Source organism: Harpia harpyja, chromosome 10 (genome assembly GCF_026419915.1).
Source record: "Harpia harpyja isolate bHarHar1 chromosome 10, bHarHar1 primary haplotype, whole genome shotgun sequence".
NCBI lineage: Eukaryota > Metazoa > Chordata > Aves > Accipitriformes > Accipitridae > Harpia > Harpia harpyja.
Genome location: NC_068949.1, coordinates 15,579,714 through 15,605,352, shown reverse-complemented (window position 1 = coordinate 15,605,352; position 25,639 = coordinate 15,579,714). Strand labels below are relative to the sequence as shown.

The 25,639-nt window shown below is 41.0% G+C and overlaps 1 protein-coding gene across 6 annotated transcripts in view; it reads right to left on the bottom strand.

Annotated features, from left to right (window-relative positions):
- GPRIN2 (G protein regulated inducer of neurite outgrowth 2) overlaps positions 1-22,345 on the bottom strand; it is a 31,038-nt gene extending 8,693 nt beyond the window's left edge. The window contains exons 1-2 of one of the 6 annotated variants that reach the window (XM_052798843.1): positions 9,742-10,080; positions 9,595-9,665 (exon numbers count right to left, since the gene is read on the bottom strand). Coding sequence is in view for 1 of the 6 variants with exons in the window: in XM_052798841.1 (XP_052654801.1) it covers positions 409-434 (26 nt within the window). In the remaining 5 variants the exon portion in view is untranslated. Of the gene's footprint in view, positions 1-408; positions 776-9,594; positions 9,666-9,741; positions 10,081-11,114; positions 11,183-22,281 lie in introns of those variants that run through there. The other 5 variants (XM_052798844.1, XM_052798847.1, XM_052798848.1 and 2 more) reach the window with 5 other exon arrangements.
- Positions 22,346-25,639: the final 3,294 nt, after the last annotated feature.

Sequence of the window (25,639 nt, the reverse complement as noted above, 5' to 3'; positions counted from 1 at the left end):
AATTTGCTCCTTCATTTGCATCATTTTGGCTCTGCTGTGCATCAGCACTTGGTAACCGGTACAATAATCAGCTTCATAAGACAAACATAGAATTTCCGCAATAGCACAAAACTCCAAGACAAACACATGTATGTTTTATACAAGGACAATAGTGTGATTTTAATTAACTTATGAGACTTATTGAGTAGAAGGCCACTATATGTAGGTTCTTAACTCTATTTAATCTTACTACAAATACCATGGTTATAAATTTGAAAAGGCAAGAGCAGTTAATAGTTAAAATGATAGAACTTTAATTACAACCTAAGGGGCAGCTGTCACTTAGCCATAAATACTGCTGACACCTGCCTGGGACACAAGACAGCACACATGGAAATAACTAAATTTCTGCCTAAACAGCCAAGTTACCTTGGGTACCAGAAGCAATGCAGCATATTCACACTGTGTTCTGTTCAGGCCTGGTATTTTAAGCAACGTGTCTTCCTTATTGGCATCTATGACTGAACTTCTGAGACAGATGTTTACCATGGTAAAATGACATAATAAAAAGCAACATCATCTGACATTAATTTCTTTTAGAGCTGTACTCATTTTAAAGAAGCTCATACCACCAAAATTAAAGAAACAGAGTATGGTCATGTCTAAAAATATGTCCCTGCTTGCCCACATTGAGAATTACCGGTAAGTTGCACAAGAGAAGAAACATCTGTTTTGCACTTACACAAAGATTGACATGCTAGTATTATGAGACCTGATGGCCTCTCCCTCACTACACTCCCCAGAAAGAAATAGTCCATTAACAGTAATCACTAACATCTACTGTTGGGTGGGGGGAGTCAAACCACTTGAAAGGCATTGGCAAAACAGGATTAGCCATGGTAAAAAGCTTAGAGATTCAAGTGTCCGGGATTAGGGGTTTTTTGGTGTTTTTAATTGTTATTTTATTTTGGTGAGGTATATAAGGGAAAGGAAAAAACAGAGGAGTTACAATTGGGAAAAGGTATCACTCATCAGGGAACTTCAAGGAATTTCTCTAAATTATGTAAATACAACTATATCAATGCAACTAGATTTATACAGAATCAGGTTGAGACCCCAATTACTTAACCTTTAATCCATCATCTTCCTTTAGGCTTTCCATTTTGGAATAGCAGTATAAATTAACTATGCCTTGTTCAGTTCAGTCTGCTAATGCCCTCTTGCAAATATTTTGAGTCATCTTATATTTCCAAGTATCAGACAGATCTACAGGACAGACTGATCTGGGCATCTACAAATACCATCAGATGCACACAACAGACTAGTGCATACTGTGTATGCGAATGAATGAGATTATTTTTCAGTTCTGCACCACTAGAAGCACCGGTGACAGTGGTGCCTGTCACCAGGACCATAATTCACATGTAAGAAGAGGAGTACATTTGACAGGCTAGTAAATGTGAGAGCAGAAGAGTTATGGCGCTCAGTGCGCAGCACAGCAAAAGCATAGATTGTGCGTGTTTTACGTACATGTAAGCTGACTAGTCACAGCTTTTCTTTCGTTTCTGTTAATTATCTCTTTGTCTATCAGGCTTTTCTAAAAGACTTTGTCTTTTCCCCATCTGAAGCTGACCTCACTGCACAGTCATCTCTCTGCATTGATTGGCAACAAGATGAAAAGGAAAGAGTCCCCTTTTTACTGAGTATTAATGAACCTCAGCTATCTCCTTACTGGAGACCCAAGGACCCAAGCAGAGGCCTCTCCCCACAAACTCTGAAGTTACCATGGGTAGCCTGGTTACCAGTGACCTCACCAGGGGATAATATAATAGTTGCCATGTCAGAAAGTGAATAGATTCAAACACTTGCTGATACATTCACCTCAAGGCAGAATGACAAGGCCATTGTGTCCACAATTGTTCCAACAGCATAGGAAAAGTCATGCAAGAGGATGAACATTCGCTTTTAAGAAACAGCAGGGGCAGCCCACAGCCCTGGTAGAGTCTGAGCCAGGAAAGAAGAGCTGGGAACCCTAAATTCTAAAGTGAAAAAGTCTAAAATGAGAGTGCCATGAAAGAAGAACCTGAGAAGGATGAACCAAAGGAGACTATTTTAATGACAACTTTAATTGAATTCCCAGAAAGGACAATTCACACGGGGCTGTAAATAAATTACTGGGAAATCAGCGAGGGGTGCACTCTATCACACGGGAGGCACATGTTGGAATGTGGTCCTGACACCACCACATGATGCACTGTGCAACTATGCATCCTCTTTGCCACCTTTCTTTATTTCATCATCTGTCCCAGAAACAGCTTCAAAGACCTCTTAGAATTTTGATCTTTTTTTAGTCAAAATTTATAAGCAAAACATTACTCCCACTATGTCTCCATGTGCACGTAGACCTACCTCAGTATACAAGCTGCCCTACAATATACCGACAGAGCTAAAATATGAGATATTGTACAGTCATATTTGATGCTCACTGTTAGTATTTGACAGCTCACTTTAAAGCTCATCTCTTCAGTCAGAAGACTTAAAACTTTTTCGTTACAAACAAAACATGCTGATTAGGTCATGTAATCAGCTGTTTTCAGCAGCTGGGGCTTTAAAAAAACCCAAACCATCAGATATTATGACAGCAGGCAACACTGACCTAGAATCACGCTTACAGTGAATAGTGTGTGCCTACAGAAGGGGTACATTAATATAATTGCCTTTCTGGTTTAAGCAGAACAGAATTATGCAAAATGAAACTGTTAATTCTGCTGCCAGATTTACGCTGTTAAGAATTGCTGGCTATTGATATCCACTGGCAGTACAAAAGTCCTGTGAGAAAAACATTTCATAATTTCTTTAGGAATTAATCTTTAATGCACAAAATTTGCAGTGACCTATCTACGTTTGGATTTATTTCAGAGAGACAGACACTAGTGAACCTTTTCCTCTTCACAGCAGAGGATCACATCCTATTCCATCATATGTACCAATTTGGAGGGAACAGGGTCAGTCTGGTATTGAATGACTCATCCTCCTCAGAGCTCCCTTTTTGCGTCCACTTTTCAGTCCTGAACAAACTATCCCCAAAGCAAACCCACTGATCTGGAACTCTGCAAAAACACATGGCCATAGCTTGCTCAGCAAGCCTCTACCCTTCAGAAGCCCAAGCCTGCAAACGGTGTGAATCACAGTTGCCTGTGAAGCATCGCGAACTTAAAAATCTTACAGAAAACCAAAAGCCCACTTATGGCCTCCTTCCAATCTCACAGCAAGGGAGTACAGCTATATATTAATGCAATCTTCACAAGAGGCCAGCAGTTTGCACGTCCAACAAACGCCACCCAAACTGGCTAAGTGATTAAAATATCTACTTGTAAATTCATGTGTTTTACAAGAAAGTATTCAAATCATCATTTTTGCTGTTTGCTTGAAAGCTTAATAGCAACTGTCAGAGGGAAGATATGAGCTCAGCTTGGCTCAGCCTCCCTGCCCTGTGGATAACTTTAGCTTTAACTTAAAGATTCAGCACTGCAGTTATTTACTTTTGAATACAAGGGCAATGAGATACTCTACCCTAACAAGTGAATGTGCATCTGACACCACAATCTCTGCAAGTCGATGGACAGTTAGTGTGCGTGTGCTCTGTGCTGACTGGAAGGAGGTGGCCAAAAGTGCAGAGCTGAGCCTCCACCTAACATGCCCAGACTCCCAGAAAAACCCACTCGGGCTCAGTGTTATGCCGACAGAGATCAAAGCTTTATAAATAGATACAGTGGCAGACAAAGCAAACTCAAATCTGCCTTAAAAATACCAACTAGATATAGCCACAAGTACTGCAGCTTTTCATGTTCACGTATCATCCTTAATAGAAGGATGGCAATTCCCATAGCAGCAGCAGACAGGAATAATTGTGACATAAACAGAAGTAACAGTAATCTGAAGCTCTCCAAACATCTGCTAGGATAAAGGAAGACAATATTTACAGATTGAAAGATGACCCACCAAAAAAAAGAAAAAAATAATCAAAGATGGTTCATTCTTCTACATCTAATAGTTATATCTCTTTCCTGCCTAAAAAAACCTGGCAACTTATTTAGCAAGACCTAGTAATTTACCCTCATTTCTTGTTCCCTTATTTCTCCCTGTGATTGAACACTATACAAGGGCTACAAAAACCCCCTTTAATTCTTTATCTAAATGACAGTGTTTATGACCTGCACACAAAACATCGGAGAAAAGAAAGATTCAAAAAGGCAATCTAGCTACCTCCAGAAGTTGCTCGCAGCAGTGGCAGGGAAAAGACTGACTTCTAGATTGTAGACTGACAGAGAACTGACTTCTAGATTATAAAAAACAATTACTCAGTAATTAGAAAGAGGAAACAACTGCCTTCTAATTCTGTCTGTGCTCACTGATGTACTGTATGGCCTTGAGCAAGTCATTCACTTTGTGACTCAGTTTACTCATCTGTTCTATGCAGAAGCCCCTGATGTAGGTATTTAAAGACTTAATTCATGATTGCAGAGCACTCTGAAATCCCAGAATTAAAGATATTAAATATAAGACATTGAGAAGAATGTATTCTGGCCCTTTGTTTGTAATATTTGGTTTGAAAGAAATAAATAGAGCATCTCTACGTGAAATTCTTGTTGCACTTGCAGAAAACTCCTGTTACTGGTAAAGTTCAGATACTACCCATGCCTCAGAAGCATCTGTTTAAAGCACCCGCTCCTACAGCTTCCCAACATCAAGTAAGGATGAGTAATCTTGAGGATTTCAAATACTTAAAACCAGTATTAACAGTATTTCTCAAATTAGGTGTCATATGTATATAGTGTATATATAATATGCATGCTAATAACATGCATATTATATATGCATGGTATATTAAGTAGCAATGATTTATTATAAGTAGATTCATTATACCTTTATAAGCAGAGCTGTCACAACTGCAGACCATGTTGTCCTGCAGTGCTGCATTCACCTACAAGCTTTTATTTACTATGATGAACTTTTCATGAAAATCTCTCTGGCAGAGAGATTCTGTGACAAATTTAAGTCTTCGTTTCACACTGCAAGCTGTCTTTTACATATCTTTAAGCTGGAGAGGAACTGGCAATCTCTATCCAGAGGGATAAGTGGTACTACACACATACAATCAAGTGAGTATTGAAAAGGACTAAAAAGACGACTATCTAATTGTGTTTCACAGTGTTGCTAAAAGTTCCTACTGTCTGACTGTAGTATAAGCTAGCTTTGAAACTATATAAACAAAGAATTTGGGAGGAACTAGGAAGAATAAGTTTCCTTTTCAAACTTGATATTTTGTCATAAATAACAGTTATGATGTCAAAGTCAGTGTCTCCCTCTCAAAAAAAGCAACTGTCCCAATTACTCTGTGGTCTAATCAGACCTATGTGGGAAACTATGTTCTATAGTTTTCAGAAAACATCTGAAAGGGATGAAAGAGGGCATCTTCCTACTCTCTTAGGACTGAGAGAAGAAAAACTTTAGAGCTTGGCTAAAGAAGAGCCCATGCTCACAAGATGCTTTCCCAAAGCTTGTCTGACACAAGAGACCTTAAGGAGAGAAAAAACCAAGACACAGTAAAGCAGCAGACTAAAGTTGCTAATGTTTTGTCAAATCCCGAGTATGTGAAGAACTTCCCCAAGAACTTAAGTTTACACCCCGCTCTATGTAAACAAGCAAGTTCCCCCTCCCTCTTGGTTAATCTCAACCACAAAATGAGCTGCAGAAGTCTCTACTTCCTTATTAACATTTAATAATGCCAGAGACACAAAATATTGAGGTATAAACTCGGAACAACTCAAAGCTGCAAGACAAGCAGGTTCCTGTCATCACCAACGTAGAGGAAGATCCCACCTGTATGACATGGACAGCTAGAGGATAACTCTTTAAGCATCTGCTGTTAACTGCTAGCAACAAGATACTGATTATAAAGAATTAAGTCTCTGTTACAGGAATTCTTTGCTTTTCAAACATTGGTTTGACCATATTCAAGACCCAAGTGGACAAAACCCTAAGACATCTGATCTGACCTCATAGCTGTCTCTGCTTTGAGCAGGAGGTTGGAATAGATAAGTTCCCAAGGTCCCTTCCAAACTGAATGATTCAATGATTTTTTGTTTTGTTTTCATAATTTTGTGCTTTTATCTGTCATTGTCAATGAGAAGTTTTCATATAGCTTCTCATCCTGAGCCTCAAAAGAACCCAGAATGTGCAACCATTTTGCAATATAAAACCATTTGTTTAATTGAACAGTGGAACCTGTACCTTTTACTGAAACGAGGTAAAACAGGAATGACTTTTGAAAGGAACCACAAAAGTGATCCCTGTATTCTACAGACAAGGTGATACATATGAAGCAGGCAGTGAACTCCAAAGTATCTTTCCAATTTGTTAGCACCTTTCTTGTTACTAAATCAAGAAAAGCACTCCACCCCTTCCACAGTTGAGAGGCCATTGAGAACCAAATAAAACTGCTAAACCAAGATGTATCTTTTTCCTTTGCAACATTTCAAGACATATTTATCCACCCTACTCAGTCATAAACACTGAACTTTACCAGCAGATTCTTTGCAGAAGGTAATAAAATCATTTTAAAAGTCTAACAAAAAAAATTCAGGTTAGAAGAGTTAGGGTAGCTTTGTGCATTCATCATCTCTCCAATTTCCATGTCAGGTTTGCTTAGTTTGAGCTGAAAAGGAAGTTGGATCTTTCAGTTCAGCTCACATGAACTGGGTTCTGTCAGTCTTATGCACTGTTGACTAGAGTAAAGCTCTGCAAGTCAAATGAAGGTATTACAACTGCTCAATCCCATTAACCTTCATTTGCACACTCAGGTGTGCCCTTGCTAAAGCTTAATAAGCAAATATTCTGCAGATGGAGAAATACTCTTGCTTTTTTCTCTGTTTTGTATTAAATCCACACTGTACAAGAGTTAAGCCATAATTTTGGAGACATATTACTTTAAAGATGCACACAGGGACAGGCCAGTTTAAAAGTGATCCTTCTTACAATGCTTTTTTGGTGCAGAATGACACTTGGATATAACTCACATGCTTAATGCTCACACTCAACACCACACTAGCAAAGACCTGGCTGATGTCAACTTCATTTAGTTAGCCCGTCCCTATTCCCATGCTTTGAGTATATATACCTAAGCAGCCCCAAAGTGATTTTTTGTGGTTCCTGTTGGTAAAGATAATTTTTCTGAGTGGAACTTTATTCTGAAGAACTTTAACAGCTTCTATAAAGGAAAGAGACCACCTTCTTCCCCACCATCCACTAAGGAATCACAGGATACTCCTAAAGGCCAGTTCTTAACATACTTATGAACTATCAGCTGCATAGCTTTAGATTAATTCAATGGTTATAATGCATCTGTAAGAAATATCACATCAAATGATCTTAACCAGAGAATGGCTTATTTAGTATCTCTCAGTTCACTGCCTTCTCCTTGTATCCCTCGTGCAGATATTCCTGACCACTGTACTCCAACATTTCTTTTCATTCTCCCCCTCTTTTTGCTTTTAGAGAAATGATCTCTCTCTCGCCACTGAAACACACATGCCCTTGCCCCAAGCTAAAAAAAAAAGACTATTAAGAGTTTTGATGATTCAGATCTTCCAGAATTTTAACAGCCCAAAGAGAAGTGTTTTCACATACGATACTGTATATGCATACAGCTTTACAGTTTATACCAGTTGAAAACCCTCTTATTTCTGTACAATGAAACTGCAAGAATTACTAAAAGGCCAGTGCCCACAAACCTTATGGGGCTGCTAATGGTCACGGGGTGGGGGGTGGTGGGGAAGAGTGCAAAGAAAGTAAAAGTTTAACATCATTTGCAGCCTATGGTTCTTGCTATTCTGTTGTTCTTGGGCCAGAACAATTTTGCTGCTGTTCTGCACAGAACTAACCAGCCTGCAGGCAGGTGTATCATTATCTCACTGGTACAGCAAACACCTCTGCTCATGTGGACTGTTCTAAAGCTACCTCCAATTTACCCTTTGTCATCGCCCTTAACAGAAAGAAAATTAAACTTCAGAAGTATGATGTTCATCAATAACAATTTTCATCTGTTCCACCCTCCCTCGTATACTCTTAGTTTTCAAGTGTATTTTGAATATGTATAGTTTACTATGAAAGGAAGGATGTGGATTTGGTATGGTTATCTAATGGAGAATTATCACATTGGTTATTATAAACGAGCTCAGACATCACAAGGCTATATGCAGTTTACTGCTCTTGTCGTTTATGCAGCCCTAGATAACCGTCAGATAAATGAAACTGCAATTGCAGTTCTCTCTAGAGTACAGTTAAGATAAAATGTCTGGATGGTAAAAATCAACAAAACCCTATAATCAGAGAAGAGTGTTTTACAGAGTAACTGAGCCATGACATGAAAACATGAAGCCCTCATCTAATCCACCCTCATAAATGAAACCTTCCCCAAACCTGATTCTTTTACACAAAGACTACATGCAGAGGTCTTTGAACTCAGATCTTACTGCAATCTAGGTCCTGCAAACATTCAGACATATGCTTAACCTTAAACATGCAAACAACTATTTGCAAGCTTTAATCAATGTCTTGGTGCAAGGAAATCACTGATATTTTTGTATCAGATGATTACTTTGAAGCATGAGTCACTGGAAAAGGGATAGATTTTGATCTTTATATGGTTCATCTTATTTATGCACAAGATCAACATTTTACAAAATATATTTATGCAATGGTTATCTTTCCAGTCACCTTTCATGCTTAGAGTTCTCTAAATAGAAATAACTGCTTGCTCTCCCCCTCCCTTTTAAACCTCTTCCCTGAAAATCCAGAAACGCATTGGCACAAATTCTTATTTTTAATCATAGGAGGTTATAAACTACAACATACGCAGAAAACACTCTTCTACTATGGTTTCTGATTTAAAACATTTACTCTAGCGACAATAAAAAGCCAAACCAAATCAAATCTTTGACTTTGGAAAAGACATGTTTTGGTTTAAGAGAAAATTTTATCGGTCATTCTAAATAGTGATTGATCATTTATCTAGGGAAGAAAAGTGTAAACAAAAACTGATATGCAGAAGGCACTGAAATATTCCTCAGTTTTTCTCTAGTGTTGGATATTAACTTCTTAGGAATTTAAAAAACATGTGGTACACATGGTGGAAAAAAACAAGGGAAACCATCCTCTGGCAGATGAGTACTAAAAGGTAACATTTAAAAGCAATACAATTTATTCTCCTTTTTTTTTTTTTTTAGTATCAAAACCCCAACACACGCACAAAAGATAATCAAAAAGCATCTTTGTAAACTTGCAGATGTGCAGAGGAATAAGATGAATGGGATTATGGGGGTTTTTCTCCCCCAAACAGTGACAAGTATATTCTAGAAACACTTGCTAAAAGACAAATACATACACATCTAAGCAAAAAACACCAGCACAAAACCCCACACCTTCTGCAGAACTACATTAAATTCAATTAAAGCTCAGAGCTATAGTTCCCATCATTTTAGTAAAAGAGAAGACTACCATTTCCTGGGCTTTTCAGTCCGGCTATCAACCCCCTGCTGCCAATACAGCACTTACAGAAGCCTGGGTCTGTCTCTGTGCAGCTCCTCTCCCTTCCCCTCATCTGCTTTGTTACTCTCAAAGACCTGCTGGCAAAACAGAGAGGACTCGGTGTCCTTACAGGAGACGAGAGACTGGGCAATGCATGACTTCCGTGGTCCTTACCTTCCACCTACTCAGAGATTGCACATCCAGCTTCCCTGTCCAAGTTACTTGGAGGGTATTTAAAATAGATGCTCAGAAATCTGAGGAGAATGAAAGCCAAGAGAGTTCAGATTTCCTTTAGAAACTGGGCTCCTTGATCCGCCTGATGCTGTTGACACTAAGGTGAGCAGATGATAAGGGGAAGGAGGAGGGATTGTTAGAGAGCATCAAAGGCAGGAGACTGGGAGATGGGGTTTCCCCTGCCTAGATGTGACGCCCCTTCCTGCCTCCCCCCTTGGCTGGAGAGAAAATAAAATGGAGCCTAGGAGGGAGGGAGAGAGAGGGATAATCCTGCGGCTTCATCTGATTAGAGAAACTGGGCCTGTGCGGAGCCGGCAATGCCACCGGGGAAACACAGGGAGGGAAGGCAAAGAGCGGCAGGAAGAGGAGGAGCAGGGGGGAGGAATAGAAATGATAAGGGAAAAAGGAACATTATGTGAGGTATACAAAGGAACCGGCACCTGGGCCAAGCCACCCTGGATGCATTCAATTTCTACCCTCATGTAAATGTGAAATAACCGGTAGGAGACACCCATTGCCTCTGGTAATCTGGAGCGATCAGGGAAAAAAAAGCCCCGCCAAACCCCAAACCCAGAATGCATCAGTTGTATAAGCACGGACCAGGAACAAGGATGTCCCAATGGACTGAAAAGAGCGAGATTTTTTGTGCTGAGTAGGGAGAAATGAAAAAGCAGCATGCTACAGATAGCTATCTAGTACGTCACGGACAGAACACGATTTACAACAAATTTTCTATTGCAAGTCATTTTCCAGGACGTGTTTTCTCTTACTAAAACAAATCTTAGTTGAACCAAAGTGACTTTAAAAAAAGTATGTATGAGCACACACACCGGGGGGCCCGCAGCTGTGGCCTCGGTTGCCCTCCCACAAGTCGCACGCCCTGGCAGCCACACGCGCAGTCATGCCCTCCCTCCCGCACCCGGCGCGGGCACCGCAGGGCTCACGGCTGCCCGCCTGTGCGTGGCCACCCGCACCGCTGTGCTACTGCGCCCGTGGGGGATCCCCGACTTGCAGGAGGCTGCGGCCAGCCTGGCCCTCGCTGCGCGCAGCGTGAAGGCAGCACTGCGCCCTCGCGCTCGGCCTGACGTAGGGGCTCACTGGCAGGGTCCCAAGGGTGCTGCTGTTAAGCATCCCCTGTCTCATCCTCCCCCGGCAGGGAAACCCTGCCTTGACGACTCAGGCAGCCAGGTCCCTCCAAGCTGCCAGGTGTGACCCATGGTGCACTGGGGAACGCCAAGGACAGATGTGGCCGGCAGAGTCTTGTCCCCATCCACGGTGGCCCGTTTCTGTAAAGCATCTCCTCTTGCACTCACCTTTATCAGCTGCTACACTCGGTCCTTTCCCAAGCACCCCTCCTTGTCTCCGCACTGCGAGTCGCTTTCATTTGATTCTGGCCTATTCCCCTCCCTTTAAAGCTTCACACAAGGCAGGCTGGTTGGATCTCTGATAGGGCAAGGAGAAGGATGCCAAAACATCAGAAAAAAACCCTTTCAAGTCCTCCTTGTTTCTGTTCAGGAAGGAGTTAATACCATTCCTCTAAAACACTTAGAGCACATTGTCATTTTGTTCCTAAGTCTTCAACCAGTACCCTCCCATCATGCCTAGCTCAGTTGGGAGAGGGGGACCAAGACCCCCCTCCCGATGCTTTTAAGAATGCAAGACTGCTCCCCGAGTCTTCAAAATGGGCTGCAAAACCAGTCATCTTCTACGTGTTTCCAGGCTTTGTTCCCAAGACACACACCCACACACACTCACTGAGCGATTACTCCCTCGGGCTATAGGTCAGGAAGCATTTCAGGGGTTAACAGCCATGCACGGGTCAGCTTTCCAACTGTTTTACTTTACTTGCCATGTTTATTACAGCAATGAAGCAGAGTAGGCACTCGAAGTCAGCTGTTTTGTGCTGACCTGGCGCATCCTTCCTGCAAGGTCGGAAACAGAAGCTCCTTGGACCCATCGCTTCCAGAGCATTCTTACCAGCAGTTCCTGGCAGCCCAGGATTACGCCCGGGTGACTCTCCTCCCAGTGGTATAGGACTGCAACAGTGCTGCAGGGAGAGGACAACTCTACTGTATTTTGCTTCCTTTCTTTTTCCAGCAAAAGACCTTTGGCTGACATGATGAGACACAGCCCTGGCACTCACAGCTATTCCAACATTGTTGCATGGGTACCAGTCGCCAGCTGTGAAACAACTCAGTGTGTGACCCTTCCAGTCAAATGCATCTTCCAAACTTGTCCCAAGTTGCCCAAATGATGTCCCAAGAACATATAAAGTGAGGATAATACTGCATTTCTCTTTTTCTTTAAACACTCTACAGGAGGAAGTTGCATAGCTCTCGTCCTGGCTTTGGTATGTCCAGCAAGGTTGACTATTTTCATTAAAAGCATCAAAATACGCTTACTAAAAGACACTGGTGACCAACTTTTACCTCAGCAGGTTACACAACTGGGCATCCATAACAATGCGATTGGCATACAACTTTTTCATTTTACATTTAATGAGAAAAGGTGTAAAGATGTCTGAAATTAAGATTTGGAGAATTTACTCTGTATCTTTCTTCAACAAAGTTGACAGTTAAAGGAAACCGAGAAATCAAATAGCCTACAGATACATTAGGCTAAGTCCAGACAATGTTGATGAATTTGTTTAGGCAAGAAGGGAAACATTGTTTTTCAACAGGATTTTTGCAGAACAGTTCTGCCACTGTTGCTGAGCCTGACTAGCATTCACGTTTCCCTGAGAACTCCACCCAGGGTTTAAACATGTGAGAATGTGTTTAATTTCATGAAAGTGAAGTCCTACGCCAAGCCATGGAAAAGAGCTTTCAAAATGACTATTTACTGATTTGGGTGCTTGAACATCAGAAGAAAGCAAGCCACCAGCCCCATGACTTTGAGTCAGCTCATGTGAGGAAAGGCAGTTAGCTCTGCTTGCCTGCTGAAGAAGGGCACCACCAGGCAGAGCTGCGAGACCCGCAGGCCAGTTTTCGTCACCCCAGCCTCCATCCAGGCAATCAGGGCTTCCACATTCAAGAGAGAAGCAGCCCGGTCCTAGCCCAGAAGCCCTTTGTCTAACCTAAAATTCACTAACCACACTTTGGCCAACTACCCCTCTTTCTGAAGAGGGCATGGAGTGGGAAAACCATCCTGATCTCTTGGTTCCTCCATATAAGACCCAAAAACTTGTACTGAAGCCCTCCTTTCTCCCCTCCCCATTTATAACCCTACAGCCTTTTCTTGCGCTGCCTGGACTGCTGTCGTTTGTAGTAACTTTTTCATGCCAGGTGGGGCGATTTGGACCTGCCCAGACCGCAGCTGCTGAACGCCTCTATCAGCCTTGCACCTCCCGAGCAACGCTGCTGGCAGAGGTGCTCTTTGAGGAGGCAGGTTCAAGTGCCCCGGGTGGGAGAGTGCCCTGCTGGAAGTGCCTTTCTGAGCTGACTCACAAAAACACTGCTTGCCATTCGTTCCTATATCCCTGTCAGGGGACTCTGTATGCAAACCCTGGGAGGCTGATATTTGCTGTCTGTTGATTCAAAGCCACTCGAGCCAGTGAAACTGCACCTGCAACCAGGCTGATTTTAGCTTAATGCATTTCTGGAATATGTTCTAGTCTCCAACAATAATGTAGCCCTCCAGGAACAACATACTGTCTTGTGGGTAACACTGCTCATTTGCCTGAATGTCATCTGCCACAGTCAATTTGGATCAAGTCTTGAATATCTCCATTGTAAAGTATTTTTGAGTGTTTCCAAAGAGTAACAGCACTTTAGCGCAGTCTGAGAGCCTTCAAGATAATAACTAATGCACCACAGCCAAACTTAACTTTTACTATGCCTACAAGCAGTCAGAAGCTCTCCACTCTAGATACTGCTAGCCCCTTATTGAAATTGGCATTCTGTATCAGTGCCAGGTTTTCAGGTTTTGCTTATGCTCGGATACCCAAAATAATTTCAGTCAGTCCAGTATGGGAGCTAGCACAGCAAGTGCTTTCACACACACTTGAGGCAAGTGAAATGCATCTGAGACTGTTTGAAAACATAAAACTGACCATCAACTTCCATGTAAGAAGCACAATTATTTCTAACACAGAATTTTACAAAGAAAGCAATTCTGTCAGATAAGCAATATCACAAAAACTTCAAATCAAAATTTTAGATAACATGCAACAGCTGTAATTCAAAGATAATTTATAGACAGAATCCATCTGACCACATATTAATGCTCTACTTAAGAAAGCAATGCCATTTATACATAAATGCTTAACTTACTAAAAATATCTGCAACTCTAGACCAACTTCTCTTGTACAGGAGTTATTTAAGAAAATGAGCTCTTCTCAAATTCTCAGACTTCCCAGCATTGACTGACTAAGAACTAGACCCAGAAAATAGTGTTTAGGTATTGTCCTAATATGTCCTAAAATGAGTGAGCGGCTGCGTGGTGTTTAGTTGCTGGCTGGGGTTAAACCACGACAGTCCTCTATGTCCAAACTGTCCTCAGAATCACAACCTACCTCTTATTGTCATTTCCCCAAAGTGTAAACCAGTCTGTGTTATTTCTGCATTCCTTCCCCTTCTCCTACCATTCCCGGCACTCATCAGACTCCACAGTGAAAACCTTACACTGCAGGGTTAGATGAGCACTAGTGCTAAGGCAGAGTGTGAATACATGGGGTGGGGGGGTGTGTAAAACCACACCAACTTGGACTGGCCTTGACTGCTGCAGAACAATCTGCTTGGGCTAGTGTGCATGAATACTTTTAGCCTGCATAAATCAGCACGTGGCATTAATGACTTGAAGAATTCTCCACTGAGAATTAGGGAAAAAGTGAGAGTGAACATGGCAATCTTTTCTAGTGATTAGTCAATATGGGGACAGGAGACTGGGGTCCAGTCTCTATTCTAAGGGTGGTTTATTCATTTAGTCCAATGAGCATTCCTCATTACAAAACCTGAGACTGAACCCTTCCCCTAGAGATCCTTATCGCCTGAGCTGCACTACAACGCATATGATAGCCTAATAAAAAGCCACAGTTAAAAAGCAGTAACAGCCTTACTCTTTTAGGACTCTACTATTATATATTGAAAATAGATAAATCAATAGAAAAAAGCCATTTTTATACATCTAATTAAGGACATGCCAGGTTTGGGGGGGGGTGTATATCTATCTTTAGAAAAGAAAAGCTGTCAGACACATTTAGAGTGTTTATATCTAGTGAGCAGCATGACGATGACTTCTTCTGCCTGGGAGAAGATAACCTCTGGTCAGGCAGTCCAATTGTAGCTAGTATGGTCTATAAATAAGCCTCTATTCTGCAATTTTATTTTTCTGTGAAAAGGAAGATGATTTGTGTGGGTTTATCTCATCTGTTGGTTTCAGAAAGTCATTATGAAATCTGCCAGGTCATCTACATTCATCTTTCTTGGGAATAATGCTGTAACACTGACATGACTTTTTTCAAGGAGCAACATAGATGTAGTACTCTGTGGGATTAATCTTTTTGAAAGCTGTCAGGCTTTTTAGTACTGTGAAAACTGGTGGTTTTGAGCTGTGTCATCTCCTTTCTTTTTCATCTTAGATTTAAGAGCAGCTTTCTCAACAAAGCAGACTGATTCTTTTGCCTTTATTTTGCCTTGGCAGTTTGCAAGGCAGCCTGCTGATATAAGCAATCTCATATATTTCAAAGACTTAGCAAATCTCTACACAGCACTATTTTTTTGTTTGGTTATCAAATGAATAGAACAACAGCTGATTATGGAGAATGCAAACAAGATCCCTCTTTTAATCTTTGGTTTATAACAGAACATGCTTTCATTACATGAAATCCTAAATCTCATCTCAAATCAAGGGACTATCACATGGACACTCTGCTCTCACTTCTCCTTTTCCCAGATCTCATTTCCTCCCATGCACAACCACCAGAATGCCTCCCCTGTTCTCTGCAGTTGCTTAATATCCAGTAGCAAAAAGCAATAAATAATTGCATAAAAAAATAACCCTTCAAGCCAGTTTTGGGGTAGCCATAAGCTGCCTTTCATGCAGTAAGGGCTTTGGCCTTTTTGAGAATTTAATCACATATTTAGCTTCGCTCCGCATTTCATTGCTAGTCTTCCATCTGTTCTGTTACTCTCAGCTGGAAAGGAGGCAAGCCAGCACCACATATGACAGCAGAGCTCCCAGGGCCTGGTCCCAGAAAAAAACACAAAAAACCCCATAACACTGCACTTTGAGAAGTCACCAATAATTCTGTCCTATGTGACTTGTCCACCAAGACACTCTTGCAAATTTGGATCTGAACTCTTTTCAAAAGCAGATTCATGTATATACTAAACCTCTTTAGTCTACTTTTGCAAATCGTGTGATTCAGAAAAATTATTTGCTCTTTGGATAACAAACAGAAACAAAAGTATCAGAGTCTTTTCAGGATCTTAGCTCGTGCCCAGGGCTGAGTGCTATGAACAAAGACTGCTGTAGAGACAGTTGGCTCTACTCAATGGGAGTCGAGCATCTAAATAAAGACTTGAACTTTGATGCCTCAATTCCCAGATGTAAAATGAGGAAATGGTATCAACGAGAAGCTGGGGAAAGCACCAAGGAAAACACTGTACAAGAGGAAAGTACTGCAGCCTGGGAGCATAATTTCTGACCCTGATGCACTTTGAAAAAACATAGCTCTGCAGCTCCAAGAAAGGCTTTGTTTTCCCATACGACTTGGAATATTCCCAAATAATTTAGACCACAGTCATCAGAATATAGCTGTCTGTTGGCCCCATGGCCTATGGATTAACTCCAGTCCACTTAACACTCCTAATCCAGCCTCCCTTTTCCCAGACAATATGCTTGGGCAGCATGACCATCCCCATTTCTGCCCCATGCAGCAGAAGTCTTCCTATACTAGTCTCCCTGACTTGTCTCAGATGAGCTGAGAGGCGCATGCAGGATATGCTGGGATGAGAGTATGATGGAAGGGTGTCCTGGTTTCAGCTGGGATAGAGTTAACTGTCTTCCTAGTAGCTGGTACAGTGCTATGTTTTGAGTTCAGTATGAGAAGAATGTTGATAACACTGATGTTTTCAGTTGTTGCTCAGTAGTGTTTAGACTAAAGTCAAGGATTTTTCAGCTTCTCATGCCCAGCCAGTGAGAAAGCTGGAGGGGCACAAGAAGTTGGCACAGGACACAGCCAGGGCACCTGACCCAAACTGGCCAACGGTGTATTCCATACCATGTGAAGTCCCATCTAGTATAGGAACTGGGGGGAGTGGGGGCAGGGGGATCACTGCTCTGGGACTGGCTGGGTGTCGGTTGGCGGGTGGTGAGCAATTGCACTGCGCATCATTTGTACATTCCAATCCTTTTATTATTACTGTTGTCATTTTATTAGTGTTATCATTACCATTATTAGTTTCTTCTTTTCTGTTCTATTAAACCGTTCTTATCTCAACCCACAGGTTTTGCTTCTGTTCCCGATTTTCTCCCCCATCCCACTGGGTGGGGGGGGAGTGAGTGAGCGGCTGCGTGGTGCTTAGTTGCTGGCTGGGGTTAAACCACGACAAAGGGAGATGGAGGTCAGAGGCTGCAGGAAAATTGGGGGAATTTGAAGAAGATTTGGATCTATTCCCTGTGGCTGCCTATATCGGACCACCCTCACAAGAGGCATAACCCTTGATTAAATGAAACAGAGACAAAATTATTATGCAACCAATATACCAGGGTGACATTCCAAATTAGACACAAGCTGAGAGCAACAGCACTGTATAGTAAATAAGGCTTGCACAAATAAGACCTACAAAGTAGTACACACAGATTTCAGAGCAGACCCAGAGCAAGGGAATAACACTATTTCAAATGTATCCAGTGTCAGAGGCAGTCCAGGGAGATGGACTATAAGCTCCAGGCTAGCTCTGCCTGCAATAATCTGCAGGGTTGACTCTGACAGATTGAAACGCAGTAACAGTGTTTATGCAACTAAATCTTGTTCTAATCTATTAGTTTATGTAACCTTTGCTTGTGGACATACTGCCTCATAGGTCTCAGGAATCTGAAGAAAATCTTTTTTTTTTAACTCTCTCCCATCCTACAACCGCTAGTTGCCAAATAAACAAATCGATTGTCAGAGATCTCATTCATTCTCTTTGAGGAAAGATTACATTGGTAGGGGAAAAAAAAGGTATCAACTAAAGTCCTAAAAACGACTGTACTTCTCCACACATACAACCGAAGTTATATAATAAGCTTGCTAATGGTAGGCAGGTGTCCTTCAGGTTAGCATTTCCAACCACAAAACGTACCATTCAGAAATTGTTTACTTAGCTGCTAGGGAAAAAATACAGCTTTCTAGCATTAGACATTACCTTTCTGAATAAAGCAAGGCAACAGTATCTGTGGGAATGACACTGATTCTTCTTAGCTTGAAAGATTTACTTTCATCCTTCTTGTATTTCTTGCATTTCCCAGAACATTTTCACATATATTTAAAGTGAGGAGCTAACAACAGGAACAGTGTGCAGCCTTCTTGCTGTGGCAGTCACCATTCTAGTGATTACTACGTGAAGCATGCCCACATGAGCTTATTTCAGTCCTTCCTTGCTAGGCTCTAACGTAGATTTGTGAAACGATTTGAGTTAAGATGAACCCTTTTTAGGTTTTTGGGGTTGCAGGCTTTTTTGTTATGTTTTTTGCCACCAGCTGAATAGTTCACATAGCTGCTGCAATGTTGCCCATGTGATGCTTGTTATCTACACTATACCTGATTTAATTTCTAACCCTCTGTATTGAGGATTCATGCAAAGACCAAAGCTGATTGATATCACTTGGAATTAAATGTATTTGGAGTGAAATCCTATTGCATTAGGTGTATTTAGGAGAGATCATTATGTTTTTTTGATGCATACTAGACACTATCAGTCCTAGACAAATACTCTGTAAACAGATCAGGTATTCCTTATTATTTGTTGCAAAAGCAGTGTAAGAACAAGCACAGTGCCTTTTTCTACTAAGTCCCTTTACATATTAGGATGGTCTCCTCGCGGATTCTGTGACCACATTGAACTGTTGATTCTGGCAGTGCCAGAAGCTGGGTCCCAGTAAGGCCAGCCCTGCTCCAGCTCTGCTCTGTGCAGCGGTTTGCGAAGGAAAGCCAGCAGAGGAGCCCGAGGAGGGTGCCCGCCCTCCCCTCTGCCCACTGCTTTGCCAAGAGGTAGGGATCACTTATGCAGATGAAATAAGAACTTAATTATATGAAAAGTTTATTCTTTTTTCCCAACACTCAGGATTTAAAAATTTTTTTTCTTACATCCTTGACCCTCAAGATCTCACTACAGTCTTGCCCAGGCTTTTGGGCACCTTTTTTAAAAAAAAAAAACAAAAAACCCACAAGAACATATGGGATGGCATCTGTAAATCTGTTGTTGCTATACATGGAGCCGTTTTCAGTGCATGCACCTACAGAAACAACCATAAGTTAAAGCAAAGAGACCTTCAGCTTTCACTATCTCATTCCAGTTGTATGTGCTCCCAAAAACAAACAGCAAATTTTGCTCTCAGTTAAAAGTTTGCATCCAGTAAGGCTGTACGAATTAGGGCTATATTACCTATGGTATAATTGCTATGCCATATATATGATTTTGTGCTTTCCTGCACTTCACCCAAATCTTAAGATGCATTCCTGTCTATAGATTCATCTGCCTGCCTGCAATCCCTGCCCATTTGTCTTAGAGCTCTCAAACATTATTTACATTATGTCTGGCCTAAAACCATTATCTGTTCCAGAGGGAGTGAGAGTTAGGCAATATTGCCTAAAATAAAAACTAGTCTTGCCTTAGAGCAAGAACAAAAATATTTGTTGTTCATTGCTGCAGCTGTGTGAACAGTTCATTTTGCATGTGTACATAAGTAATCTTGCAAGGCCTTGTCAAAGTTACAAAGTTTAGATTACTATTACCAAGGCTAGGTGGCATACAAAACCAGAACAAAAAAACAGATATTGCCCCCCAAAAGCTTTAAAGCCATGCAAGCCAGAGCTTTGAAAGTAATTTTCTCTGCAAAAATCTCTACAGGCCTCATGCACATCATCTGTGAGGTTGGAACTTATTAATAAAAGTAACTTTAAAAGAACATTTTGTACTGTTTTTTCTTAAAACAGCAACAGCTGCTAACTTTCTTAATGCAATTTACACTAGCAAAAAAACCCCACAACCATGAGAACATGTTCCAGTAAAAGCAGACTTGGTATTTCTGAAATTCCTATTGTAACACATAGGAAGAAAAAGTCAAGTGAAAGGAATAAAAGTTCACATTCTCTGCATTCTGTTTCATACAGAAAAAAAGTCACCTTTAAGAGAACTTTTTGGTTTGCTCTATGATTCACACCAAAGCCCAACTTTGGACAGGAGGTGGTGCTATAGCTTGCATAAATGTTACTATTAGGCAACAGCAACAGTTAAAGCATACTGGAAGGAAAAGGTAAAAAAAAGAGAAACATTCTGAGTTCCGTAGAAGCGCTGATATGCAGACTTTATCTATGTATACTTTCATATCAGTAGGTATACCATAACACTGCTGAAAAGATTTATAAGAAGGCCCTAAAGAGAAATCAACGGCATTATGTGTTCATGTCTGTCAGGGACTTCAAATACCCAGCAAAAGATGAGTATCAAAGCATGGAAAAAAATCTGTCTTGCACAGCATGCTCTGTGCAAGCTGTAGCAGCTTTTCATGTGCTCAGGGCTCCACTGACCAGTTCGGTGCCACAAAGAAACTGACGGGACAGATACACTCAGGTGGAAGGTTTGCGCATGCCTAGAAAGCATTCTGCCTGCCTCTCCCCAAAGAATATCAAGGTTAGCTGCAGTGTCAGGGCTTTTACTGAGCTGAGATGAAATACCAAAGTAGGAATCCAAACCCCTTAACTAGGTTAATGCTATCTTCCCCCACTCCCTGCCTTTTCTTCTTCTTTTGCTGTCTTTCTCCCTAGGCCCTTCTAGAGGCACCAAACATGGCAGCTTTCAAAGACTTTTTCCTGCTGTCCATGTTGGCCCTGTCTCTATCCCTATTTCATACCTGTAATTTTACTGGGAGAGCTGTTGTTGTAGCCTGAGACACTCAGAGTTAGAGTGCTTAAAAGGCAACCACCACCAACAGCAAAGCTGAGGGAAAACAATTTTGGCAGATTCATTCACTTCTGGATGTACTTACTCTCCCATTCCCATCTTTTCTTTTGGAAGGAAACTAACAAACGACTCCCAGAATGAATCCAAAGGATACTTTATGACAGAGTAGGTTTTTCTTTCACATTTTCTTTTCTGAAACAGTCAATTATCCATAGCCTGCTAAAGCTAAGAACTAGATGTTCAAGGCCAACAGTAGACTGTGGGAGAAATTCTTATCTCAGTTACACAAGTGTGAATCTGGAGGAACTCCAGTTATTAAACAATCTATAAAATAAGGATAACAATAATAATTATTTCAAAGAGCTTTTGTAATGGTTAACTACCAGTAATTAATGGTGGTGCAGAAATTGGGAGCCTGGGAAAGAAAGGCACTATAGAAATTCTAAGTATTCATTTTTTCTTCCATTCACAATTATTCTTCTCAATGTAATCTATTTGTTGTAGTTAGGGTGCCCATCAATGCTCCCTGCAGACCCTAATCTATTATGTCCCTAACTGATTCACCAGCCTCAATAAAATTAGTCATAAATTTATTTGGAAAAAAAAAAGTCTACCTCTTTCTAGACGCCATTCTACCTGAAGGTACCACCAACATGAAAGTCAAAATTCACAGAAACAAGGAAGTGGGTGCAAAGGCAGATGAGCCTGAATACATTTCACTTAAAATGCCTGGATTTAAAGACCATTCCAAGGCTGCCAAATGGGATTAAAGTTTAAAAAAAAAAAAAAAAAAATTAAAAATTTTAAAAATCCTTTCATTGACAGGGATCTGTTGTAACTTTAAGATTATTAATAAATTACAGTAGGGATTAGACTTTAGAGGGAAACTGTCAACTAAATTATGCTAGAATTACTCATCATTAGATGGATCTACTAATGCTTATGATTCTACAGCTGTATCTTCAAGTATTTCCTCCATCCTCTGTCAGGGGATGTTCCTACAAACAGCATTAAGTAATTACATGCAGTCGACTTGATTGTAAACAGAACGGTATAAAAGTGCTGAGCAAATATTTCACAAAAATATCCAATTAAAAAATACATACACTTCAATTTCACCCACTCTAGTGGAAATTATATCATATGATAAATGATGCAAATGTGTTACTTAAGTTGGTGTCTCACGAGTAATATGACAACACTGTTTTTAAATTAACGCATTTTAGAAAACTGTTTTGTGACAGAATATTCTTTAGCTTGAGCATTCTGACTTTTAAAATCAACTCCTTAAGAGACTATAATCCATTTTCAATTATCTTTCTATTTTTCAGAGCATTTAAGAGCAACATTACAGCAGGTTTTCAGACTTACCTGTTCTACACATCTCTTCCAGTGACCACATCTGCATTTTCGACACCAGTTTCAGCTTTGCATTTCTTTTCAGCAAAAATGTCTTGAATTTCTTTTCAGCAAAAAGAAAGCCTCCACCTGAGCAGCCATAAAAATGATATCATTATTTCAGCGTTCATAACAAGACTAACTACCACCAATGCAAGCAAATCATCTATAAGCAAAGTGCTGTCAGACATACACAGTAAAAACGACAGTATTCGGTATCTCCCCAGATGATGAGCTATGCAATTTCATGAGAATGTGTATTTTCAAAAATATGATAGGAATGTGCCACCTGAGTTAGAAAAACAGAACATGGAGGAAAACATGCTTAAGAAATATTTATTACTATTTCATAGAATAGAATCATAGAATCATTTCGGTTGGAAAAGACCTTCAAGATCATCGAGTCCAACCATTAACCATGCCCCCTAAACCATGCCCTGGAGTACCCTGTCCACTCGCTTTTTGAATACCTCCAGGGATGGTGAATCAACCACTTCCCTGGGCAGCCCATTCCAATGTTTGACAGCCCTCTCAGTAAAAAAATTTTTCCTAATATCTAACCTAAATCTCCCTTGCCTCAACTTGAGGCCATTTCCTCTCATCCTATCTCCAGCCACCTGACAGAAGAGACCAGCACCCACCTCACTACAACCCCCTTTCAGGTAGTTGTAGAGAGCGATAAGGTCTCCCCTCAGCCTCCTCTTTTCTAGACTGAACAACCCCAGATCCTTCAGCCGCTCCTCATAAGACTTGTGCTCCAGGCCCCTCACCAACTTGGTTGCCCTTCTCTGGACACGCTCCAGCAGCTCAATGTCTTTCCTGTAGTGAGGGGCCCAAAACTGAACACAGAACTCGAGGTGCGGCCTCACCAGTGCCCAGTACAGGGGAACAACCACCTCCCTGTTCCTGCTGGCCACGCTGTTCCTGATACAGGCCAGGATGCCGTTGGCCTTCTTGGCCACCTGGGCACACTGCTGGCTCACATTCAGCCGGCTGTCAGCCAGCACCCCCAGGTCTTTCTCTGCCGGGCAGCTTTCCAGCCACTCTTCCCCAAGCCTGTAGCGCTGCATGGGGTTGCCCTGACTCCTTACTTTTGTTGCTAATACTAGAAAAATCATTAAAAAGTGGGGAGAATATAGCATCCTTTACCCTGTGTTCTAAACTAGGATGTTTCGGTGATTACCCTGAAGTATAGTAAATATAATTTTGTAGTTACAAACAGAATTTTTATGTGGGCTTTTAAAGGCCAAGGTTTTACTGTAAGAAGCGAGACCTGGATATGCACACTGAAAAATGTATACGTTATGTTACAAAAAATGCATCAGAAACTTAGAATATTTATAGTACAATATCTAGGTCCACAAAACATAAAACTCTCAGCTTGCTCTCAGCTGTTCCAGAGATAAACTCTCTCTGAGAAAACAAAATTATTTTTCAAACCCAGCAGGTGAGAAACACAACTTAATAAATATTCACAGCATCAGCTGAGAAGCAGAGTGTGTGAATCAATCCTGGTCAAGGCTGGAATGGGCAGAATACATATTTAAGGCAGTACTATATACTTGAACAGACTTGTTAAAATGCCCAAACTTAGGCAGGCAGTCTCTTAGGACACTTCCAGAATTCTCTCTGATACAATAGTGAAGTTACAGTATGTGAACGTGGGCAGATCAGCACTATTTTATATTTGAACTTAGAGCTGAGCTTTTAAAAACAATAAAAGAAATCATACCAGCTTATGGCTGGAAGCAATCAGGACCATAATCAGACGCACAGTGGACCCAGAGAAACATCCTTCATCTGTTGCTCCTGGGCTTTCCTATACTACGTGCTGGAAACAGATGCATTCAGACATGTGGCAAGCAGTATTTATATGTTTGTTTTATATTAATTTAGTTCCTTCAAGCATGGTAAGGTATAGGATCAAACAGGGAACCTGTAAAGAACTAGGGCTAAGAAGGAGGTTAGTGATCAGAGATAAAAGAGGGTATAATTGTGTTCCTCGTGTCCTGTATTTACTTTGATTTCCAACTGGTACAAGAACTCAGAACAGAAAGACTAGAGAATGGGAAGTTTGTGGTGCAGCACAGAATCAAAACTAAAGCTCCCTGCTTAGCAACTTCACCAGTAATTCCTTCCACAGGAACTTGGAGAGGGTGAGATCTGCTCCACCAGGCTCACCCCATCCCATCCACTGACTCACTAAAACAAGAGCTGAATCAGCAGATGGTTATTGCTTCCTAGACATACACACTTCACACCCCTCTACACAAGCGGCACAGCTTGTATGGGAGACAGTGCACCTGGCTAGGATCATTTTAACTGTTCAGTAGAGTTCTGTAAAGCAGCCAGATGTTTAAAGCAACTTTAGCACTCCTCACACAGACATAAAAGTAAGCTCAAGCAAGAACACTGTAACAGAAAGCAGAGTTGTTGGTCTTGCCATGCAACTCAAAACTTTCAGTTGTCTCAAACTTGCTTATAGACATTATCCTGACAAGTGCAAAACTGCTGAGCAAAAAAATCTATACTTCAATATTACTACTAATTCAATGTAGAAATAAGAATAGCAAAAGCATTGATTATGCAATGTTTATTTAATAGCTAACTATATTAAAAGTGCAAAACTGAAATACATGGAGCTTTTTCTTTTCAGATTAAAAACTACCTAAATGCTTTCTTTCTTATGGAGGACTCAAAAATTAATAGAAAAAGCTAAGCCACACGAGATCTACAGCAGGACATTGTAAATGCAATTAAAAGAATTATAAGATTCCACAGAAATAGAGGAGATTTCATTAGAGTCCTACTGGTTTAACTCCTACGCATTTCTTAGGCTTTTAGATGAAATGGCACTATGCAAATGCATGAAACAGTTGTGAACAGAACAAGCACGTATAATACAAGCAGTTGATAAATTTAAGGTATAGGTTCTCGTCATACCAGCTCAGAAAGAAGCAAGCGTTAGCGGGCAACAAGTGAAGGTGAATAATTTTGTTTCTGAACTACGCACGAGTAATTTTATTAGTTAAGATCTATTGCGTTGTATTTGTTACACACACGAGAGATCAAAGATCGTTACATTCGTAAATACAAACAGGAAAAGCTGTAACTGCAATTGTCTAAATAGCCTTTCTGTGTTCCCCTGGGCTTATGCCGTTTGTTAAGTGTTTTACACAAGCGCACGCTTATTTCTTGCCCGCCCGGATTTTCAGAACTAAACTACTAATATCAAAGTCTTTTTCTCAGCATAACCGCAGTTTCCGAAGTTCTCTCACGTAGCCAACGCCGCACGGGTTGTTTTCGGGCCGACAGAAGATTTCTCTCGCGC